Source organism: Camellia sinensis, chromosome 7, assembly GCF_055761805.1.
Source record: "Camellia sinensis isolate YWXY chromosome 7, ASM5576180v1, whole genome shotgun sequence".
NCBI lineage: Eukaryota > Viridiplantae > Streptophyta > Magnoliopsida > Ericales > Theaceae > Camellia > Camellia sinensis.
Genome location: NC_138967.1, coordinates 192,960,318 through 192,969,482, shown reverse-complemented (window position 1 = coordinate 192,969,482; position 9,165 = coordinate 192,960,318). Strand labels below are relative to the sequence as shown.

The following is a 9,165-nucleotide window of genomic DNA, read 5'->3' as shown; positions in this document are numbered from 1 at the left end:
AATTTAATGTATTGTATTTGATCATTGTAGCTTCCACAGATTCTTGTAATGAACTGATGGCATAGTCGTTGATATTATCATGTTATTGCTACATTTGCTGCATCAGAAGAAAGTTTCGCAAGATGCTTAACATCACAATATCTCTCGTCTTTTTTTTACTCTTTGATTTAAGTTTTGTAATTTGAATTATATTTTTTATAAACCGCCAATCCGCCCGAACCGCCAAGGCAAATTCGCCATTATTTGCCAACCGAACCGCTGGTTTTTGATAAGGACAATGGCAAATTCTAGTGACACTTTTATCAATCCGCCACCCGCCATACGGTTTCTATTTTTCTCTCAAACCGCACCGACCCGCACCGCGCACACCCCTAAGAGGGGAGTCGGGTCCATATGTAAAACATCAATGCAAGCAGCCCACAATAGCACATACATGCAATTTTGGCATGAATATGACAGGCGTGATGATTTTAACTAACCATTTCTATTATATAATAATATATATATGTATTATTAAAATTAGGTAGGCTTACATAGGACTAGCTAGAGTTTACTGACAGTGACAATCATAGATTAATTATAAGTATAATTTGCATTTTGTTACATTTTTTTTAATAGTCAAATTTATAAGCTGCAGCAGGGGTAGCCATTATTATGCATTATAATACAAGACCAAAGTCTTCATTTATCCACTTCTAAAGATTTTGAATGAGAAAAATTATACAAATACAGAAATCCAACACATAGTTTTACATGATTCATTGGTAAGAATTTTTTGAAAATTTTGTTTGTTTTATACACATTTTATATTTGAATTCTTATTCAGTTGCTATATTGGCACTAGCCTAAGGCCAGTGAGGCTTGTGCCTTAAACCCCAAAAAATTGATCCAAAATAGGGCTTCAAATTTAGAAAGGTGTTACAGGCCCAATTTTTCTTTTCCAAAATATTTTATTGGACCCATATATATTTATAAGTGTGGTTTGACTCATATTTATTAAATTTAAAATAAATAAAGTGTTTGGGGCCCAAGACAAAGAACAATACATATATGTATGGGTGAAAGAAAAACCGGAAGGACCGACAAAACCGACCGAACCGAACGGTTTTCGGTCAGTGGTTTACGTTTTTAATCGTTCGGTTCGGTTCGGTTTGGTTTATGTTTTTCTGTACATTCGGTTTGGTTTACGGTTTTTGGTTTTTTGAACCGAACCGCACCGAACCGAACCGACTTATAAAATATTAATAGGCCCAAAATGTGAGGCCCCAAACCTATGTAGGAATTACATGGCCTGAGCCCAAATTTTATGCAAAATGGATAGAAATATATGCCCAAAATGTGAGGCCCATCTAGGGAAAAAAAAAAGGCTAAAAAATCGAAAAACCAAAAAAACCGCACCGCACCGTAATAAACCGAACCGCGCCGGTTTATGTCATTTTTCTGGGCGGTTTGGTTCACAAATATGAAAAACCGAAATGATCGGTTCGGTGCAAACTAGTGAAAAAACCGACCGAATTGAACTGATTTCACCCCTACATATATGATACATCTGCTCAGTGCTCTCTCTCTCTCTCTCACGAAGTGATGAAGGAAGCATCCTTCAAGCATACCAAGGATAAAGCAGGGCAGAGAGCACTGAGCAGCGGCGAGTCGGCGACTCAACCTCTCTCTTTATCTCTCACACACTCCGGCGACTCACTCTCTTTCACACTCACACACTCTCTCTCTCATAGTAAGTCCTCTCGCTCTCATTATCAGATTTGATTAAATAAAGTTGCCCTAATTTTTTTCTACCTTCTTTCTTTATCAGTTAGTAGAATAATAAATTTACCCTAATTTTTTTACCTTCTTTATCTATCAGATTTTAGTAGAATAAATAATTTTGTCCTAATTTTTTTTTACCCTCTTTATCTATCAGATTTTAGTAGAATAAATAATTTTGCCCAAATTTTTTTACCTAGGTCTTTATCAGTTTTAATTAAATAATTTTTTTTTCTAATTTTTTTGTCCTAATGTTATTTCATTAAATTATTTTTTTATAATTTTTTTGCTATCAGATATGAAATAATCAGTGGATTGTGATTTGTGGATTAAAGTGTGATTATAGCATGTTTCTCAGGAAGTATAGTTCTGAAAATAAAAAGAGAAAGAAGATGAAAGTAAAACAATTAGAGGGATTCCATTTTCATAGTTCGCCTTAGATTTCACAAATCTCAGGACCGGCCCTATATATTGGTAAACTTATTTGAATTTTGAATGGAGTAGAATTTAATTATATATGATAATTATGATGATCTCATGGATTTGTATAAAGAGGTTGTGCAGTCGTTAGAGGCATTAGGAAAATGGTTAAGGTAATCACTCTTGGCTTTTTGTGTTTTTGGGATTAGAAAACTATTTTCTTCCCATAGGTTGATGGAAAACCATTTGTTAGTTATGTTATGATAAATTATACTTTTGGTCCTTCTAGTTTTAGTTAATTTTTTGTAGTTTTAATTTCATTAATTTAAATCTCATATTTCTAACTAGATAAAAATAAAAAAATAAAAAATTCTCATATTTCTAAGTTGTGTTTCATGGGCACATCAAGCAGTTACGAGGGTTCAGGTGGGCTTATCTTGGGCTTTATTTTGATGATTAGAACCATTTACCTTGTAAAATTTATTGTGAAAGTCACCTATGTAAAAAATTAAATTAATCAGATATCGATAATCATTATTAGATCCTAATTATTTCAAAAAATTGAATGATCTATTATCAAAATCATACTTGTTGTTTGTATTTTTTGGTTATGATTTATAGATGTCTAACGAGGATGATTTTTTTATACAACATTTTTTTGTAATGAAACCAAAGGAATCTACAACGGTGATGAAGCCAAAGGTATCTACTAAACTAGTAGAGCTTTAAACTAATAATGGCATTAGTAATTGAACCATTTGAAATCCAATTAAAATTTTAAAGTATCAAAATGACACAACTAATTAACAACTGTTGAGGAGATAGAAAGCATAACAAGACAACATGCTATTTTATTCTGCTAATATCCTCAAAAAAGACATGAAATCACTTTGTTTTCTTTTTCCTTTTTGTAGCTATTCCTCTTCCTTGTTTGACATTGTTGCAATCATATAAACAAACTTCATTGTTTTTTTGTTACAATATATGTTTCAGAAATGGCATATGCTAATTCTTCTTCGAAGGCAAATGTATGCGCACAATCGATAACCTAGAGCCATGGCTAGCAATACCCAAACTTCTTCCAATCCACCACTCAAATTCACTGTGTCGAATGAAGGGGAACTCTGCAAAGTTCTACACCCTCCTTTGCTTTCGCATTCATATAGTTCGTCTCCTGAATACTGCACTTTTAGCAAAAGTCTGAAGCCATAGTACATGAATGATAAATACTTGAACCATTGTATAAATTTGGGTATGTGCTGCAATGACAAACAAAACAACATAAATGGTGTTAGTCTTGTTTGTGTTTTATTCTTTATTTTTCTCATGATGTCTTGGAGGCTAGTGATGAGTCAGGATTTGATTTAGGAAGGGCAAATTTTTATGTAAATGATTATGTCTAGGGACGATGTTACTGCATTGGCCTAGACACACTTCTCCCAAACCCAAACCCCGATCCAACTTGTACTCCCTCACCCTCTCCCTGTTTTGCCTCGTGTATGTTTGGTTGAATTGTCTGAATTTGTTTTTGAAACTTTTTTAAAAACTAGTTGGGGAAAAAATTAAAAAATTAAAAAACATTCATTATTTTTTAATTTTTTTTATATAGATTTCTCTTTTTTGTGTAAAGATTCCAACAACAACAAAAAAATGACAAAACAAGTTGTGAAAACTCAACCAAACATATTAAACGGAGCAAATTGCAAGGACTTTTTGAAATAAAGAATATAGCATAGGGGCATATATAAACTTTTACAGTAGCAATTTAAAAAAAATTACATAAGAGTTACACCAAGAAAGTAAGAAATGACAATTTGCATTTCTTCATGTTAGATGCAATTTTTCATGGAAAATGAAGATGGGTATTGATTATTAGCTACTACACATTGCTTTCCAAATTAGTTTAGCATGACTAACAAGGAACATATAGTCCTTGTTTGTCTAACAAGAAAACAGTAATTATTCTTTATCTATCACAGATTTGAATACCTGAACATAGTAACCTCCAGTGAGAAGAAAGATCATTAACACCAAAGAAGCAATCATCCCTGCCCTTCTAATACTAAGAACTGCAGCGCCGAACATTTCGCCTGCCCCCTAATTCAGAAAAACAAAACAATTAAAACTTTATGATAAAAAAATTTAGTGAACAAATAAATTTTATCTTACTTGGCTTGTAACGGCTATCAATAGTATTGCAAACAACGTCATGAAGAAGCATGAGATCGTTCTCTTGAATCCCGCCATGAAGTATAAAATTGCCATGAACAAAGTAGGATAGAAAACATGTGCCACCATGTCACACAAGGTGCTACACACATAGTACACGCTTAACCGGTACATGTCTGCTTTCCTTTCTTTCACCAAATAGAGTTTTTCGAATGGGAAGACATATACAGCTCCAAATATTGATGAAGATGTCCAAAAAATGCAGATGTAGAACATCAAACCAATCTGCATTTGAAGGGAAAATGCTATAGTTATAGAATTTAGGACACATGGGGATAAGAATTTAGGACTAGATGGACATTTGGGTTTGTTTGATGCAACTACTTGCAAGCTGAAAGTTGACATTCAGAAAGCAGAAGTTAAAATCATTCATCTCCCAACTTTTCATTTATCAACTTTTTCAACTTATTAAAGTTGTTTTTGCCTCATAAGGTCTAAGAAGAAACTATACTAAACACTACTTTGACACACATTCTCAAAATTCTAAAAAAAGGAAAAAGAAAAAAGAAGAAGCTATATAATTAACCCCATAACCAAACAGGACAAGTACCTGATCTCTGAGTTTAGCCTCAGTTGCAATATTGGATTTCCACCAAAGGAGGCCTAACAAGACTGCGACGCCAAGCGCTTGAACAAGTCTCAGCTTGTCGAGGTAATCTCTCCACCTCTCTCTAAATGTTCTCTTTGCCAATATTGTGAATTGTTCCCACCAAGTGATCGTCCAATCCTTCCTAACTTGAACTGCTAACTGAAGTTGCTCTGATGCCTCTATTGTCCGATGATTCTCTTGTTTTTCTTTTGGCTCCAACAAAGTTTTGTACTTGAGTTGCAAATACTAACATGTCATAAAAAAACAAATGTCAAACATTTTCAAATAAGAACATTGACATTATAAAGTTGAGAAATTTCTCACTTTGATTACAACCCTCTCGGAATCAGTTGTGCCTCGTGATGCGTGTAACTCTTCGGGAACCCTAATGTCATTCACTTGTCCGGTTGCTAAATCTAACAAGAATTCTGCAGGGTTCATTGCTATATCCGGGATGAATCTCAGAGATGAGAAGTACTCTATCGACTCTCTAGCCTTGCCATAGTACACCGGATAGCCTTCTGATATCAACAAGACCTTGTCGAACATGTGAAACATCCTACTTGAAGGTTGGTGGATTGTTGTGATTATCGTCCTTCCTGCCTATAGATTCAAATAAAAATGTAGCATTTAGGGGTGTTTTGGGAAGATGGTTAAAAGCTGTTTTTTGGCTTTTTTTGGCTTTTTTGTGAGAGAGGGAAGTTAGCTTTTAACCCACTTTCCAAAATATTACAAAATTTCACATTCTTAGCCAACCATTATATGTCACATGTTTTTGGTAGGCGTGATGAATTTAGTGACAAATTGTTTTACCTTTGCAATGCCTTGGAGAATCTGAAGAAGTCGATTTGCAGAGGTTGAATCAAGGCCTGAAGTTGGTTCATCGAGCAATAACAAAGAAGGATCAACAAGAATTTCATACCCAATACTTGTTCTTTTTCTTTCTCCCCCGGATATCCCTTTAACAAATCCTCCTCCTACTCGTGTATGACGACATCTAATTTAGAAGATAAATTTAGAAACACATGCTTATATCAGTTTCCATAACATAATTCGTACATTTTGAATCTCCATGATAATATGGTAAAGAACTTTGCTTCAGTACAAACCTTTCAAGACCAAGTTCCTTAATAATCATCTCCACTCTTTCATATTTCTGTCTTCTGCTCATGCTGCTTGGAAGTCTTAAAAATGCAGAAAAAACTAAGGTTTCCTCCACTGTCAGTTGTGGGAAGAGCACATCATCTTGTGTCACAAATCCAATCCTGCAATGTGAAGAAAAATAAAAAGGTGACTCAGTGCATGAAGCTTAACGAATAAATGGTATTTGGTGAATGGGTTAATTACACTAATAACCCCCAATGTGATTTGTTACACTTCAGTCTTTCAATTTTTTTTTTTAATTTTTTTTTTTTTTCACTTTGGTTCGCGATGCAATCTGTTACACTTTTTTTTTCAAGGTTCAACACCATTCAAAATCAATAACAAGAGAAGTATTTTCGGAACTTTACAAAAAAATGTGACCAAGGTAAAAGATTAGAGACCAAAATGTAATGAAGCACATGCTTTGGGAACTAAAAAAAATGACTAACCTCCTCTTAAGAGCAGGATTATAGGCAATGTCATTGTAAGATATGGTTCCCTTAACATTTTCATGTAACCTCCCTCCTATGATCTTTAGCAATGTGGTTTTGCCACTACCAGAGGGACCCATGAGAGCAAGGATTTCACCGGGGCCAATGCTTCCCGTTATGCCCTTGAGTATGTGCTTGTAGTTGTCATGTTCCATCAGCTGTGAGGCCATCTTTGACACCACTGCCTTCACGGGGTTGTGGGAGGAAGGTTTGCTAATTCTTACCATGTATTCTACATCCTCAAACTGCATTTTTCAAAGAGAGAGCTCAAAAATAACAACGTAGTTATCTAAATCTTAACACAGATAAAATTGGGTTTCATCATCTTGTTTGGTTGTGCTTTCGTTTTCTTTGAATATAGTGTTTGGTAACATTGTCAATTTTATGTTTCTAGAAAATAAGAAACATGGTTTTATATGGGTTGCCAAAGGTGTTAGTCGATAATGGGAGTGGCCAAAAGTGGAGACCAATGGTGAGCGGTGGACGAGTTGGTGGAGAAGGGAGGAGAGAATCAAAATTTGTTTTGAAAACAAGAGAAAACACCAAAATCTTAATTCGTAAAACTGTCGCCACTTTCTTTTTTTCTTTTTTTAAATGAAAACAATTTCCAAACATATTTTTGTTTCCTATTCTCAAAATCTTCAAAAAATACATTACCAAACAATCTCTCATTTTTATTTTTCAGATTTTTGGAAACAAAAAGAAAGAAAAGCCCATCGTTTTCAATTTTTTTTTTGGGTGCGAAAACGTACTTATCAAAAATTCGAAAACAAGTTTTCGGTTATTCTTAAAAAGTGGATTGTTTTAAAAAAAAACTATTCCTAAAACAATTTTTAAAGCGAGTTCACCAAAATGTGATACATTTTTCTAAAAACAATAACACAACAAAAAACGAAAACATTCAAAACATTGAATTTCTTTACGAAATACTTTCTTGATTAAGAAACAAAATAAATGTAGAACTAAAACAACCTTGAGAAATATGGGAAGTGGGTGGTCTTTATTTGCTTCAGAGGTATCATCCTCAATATCAATCTCTGAGCTCCTATTTCTTAAATAGGCTTGAGACATGAACTCAATGTTGTGACCAAAGCCATTGCTTCCAGCTATTTGCATTGAGCCCATAGTTGGAGGAGGGGACAATATTGACATTTCATCATTGATCTCCTCTTGCCTCCCAATCTCCATCTTAATTCTTGAAAACACAAATCTTGAGAAGCTCAAATCTTGTATTTTAATGGAGGTTCATGTAGTAGGAGTGAATGATCAACTGTGACAAACCAAAAGCTTGCCTATATAGTGTGGGAAGAATGAGTATTGTTAGGCCACATGCTTTTTGTGGCTTAAGATTTGGGGACATAAGTGACCTTTTTGCTTCGTTAGAAAATTCAAACATACCCTTGGTACTACTATTTACTAATATTGTGATTTCTTGCCAAGAACATGTCTTGTTTTTTCCTTTTAAAAAATAAGAATTGATTTGGATCATGAAGTGCTAATTGGTAAATATTGCAAATATGGATTGGGAAGGATGTTGCAAAATGAAAGTAGAAAGTGTTGAAAATGCACATAATTCTTTGAAAAATATTCGAGTGGTTGCAGCTTTGGTTGGAACTTTTTTTTTTTTAATTTTTTTTTGGGTTAAATTTTCATTTTCACTGTTCATTTTCAATTGCAACATCAAGTAATAATGGGACTAATTGAAACTGAAACCTAAGCCACATTTACATTTTTCTAACAAACAAATTGAAAATAAAGTGATCACGATAAATTATGATAAAAATATAAAATGGTTAAAAACACGTTTATGGTCCAACTCACAAGCACTACTCTTTAACTCAAGTTCAAATCAATAATTTTACAGTCAAACTAAAATCTTATTAGCCTAGTTACGTTTAGGCTTACCAATAAGCTTCGATTTTTATTTTTTTTTACAAGACTTTTTCTTAATATTTGAGTTCGAGTCCCTTACCCTATTTCCCTCTCACAAAAAACAAAAAATAAAAGAAATGCTACGTACCTCAAATATTGAGAGGGTAATTTATGATCTGGAGTTGGGCCGAGGTGACGGCCGAGCAGGTTGAGGGCCCAACGGTGTATGGGGCCGAGCTGATCAACTATCCGCCCGGAAATGGGCTGAGAAAACTTGGGCCGGGCAGAGTTGGACTGAGTGTGTGTGCCACCCCGGACCGTACAGAAACCGCTCGGCCAGGAAGTGACCGGTCAGACCAGGATGCTCGGTCCGAGGATGGTCGAAATCAGACAGACCGAGAGACCGGCGCCCGGAAAGGCGCGGTCAGCCGAGGTAGTTGATTGACCGGCAAGAAGGCCAACCAAAGGAGGTGCCCGGGCTAGGCTTTGCCGAGATGCCGCCTAGCCCGGTCCTTCATGTGTTTGTCCGGCTAGGCGCATGGGTTTGAAGCATGACATGGCCGAGGTAGAGCAGCTCGGCTGCCGAGCTCCAGCTGTGAAGTCAAGCAGTTGAGGTTAGGTGGTGAATGGCATGGTTTATGCTGACAGATGGGATAGCAG

The 9,165-nt window shown here is 35.2% G+C and overlaps 1 protein-coding gene and 1 long non-coding RNA gene across 5 annotated transcripts; one reads left to right on the top strand and one right to left on the bottom strand.

The window, feature by feature from the left end:
• The first annotated feature begins 1,567 nt into the window (after nucleotides 1-1,567).
• Nucleotides 1,568-6,146, top strand: LOC114319776 (uncharacterized). 4 transcript variants are annotated; one of them, XR_003649568.2, is made up of 4 exons: nucleotides 1,568-1,732; nucleotides 4,952-5,062; nucleotides 5,434-5,568; nucleotides 5,840-6,146. It is a non-coding gene; the product is annotated as an uncharacterized LOC114319776 (long non-coding RNA). The 4 variants fall into 4 exon arrangements; XR_014336640.1 differs by having other exon boundaries at nucleotides 3,175-5,062; nucleotides 5,854-6,146; XR_014336639.1 differs by having other exon boundaries at nucleotides 3,175-5,062.
• Nucleotides 3,075-8,081, bottom strand: ABCG26 (ABC-2 type transporter family protein). Its single transcript, XM_028266822.2, has 9 exons — nucleotides 7,606-8,081; nucleotides 6,592-6,878; nucleotides 6,109-6,264; nucleotides 5,813-5,996; nucleotides 5,324-5,602; nucleotides 4,961-5,245; nucleotides 4,351-4,635; nucleotides 4,171-4,278; nucleotides 3,075-3,440 (listed from the first exon to the last, which is right to left on the bottom strand). Exons 1-9 carry the CDS (start codon nucleotides 7,819-7,821, stop codon nucleotides 3,171-3,173), a joined length of 2,070 nt encoding a protein of 689 aa, XP_028122623.2. The 5' UTR covers nucleotides 7,822-8,081; the 3' UTR covers nucleotides 3,075-3,170.
• Nucleotides 8,082-9,165: the final 1,084 nt, after the last annotated feature.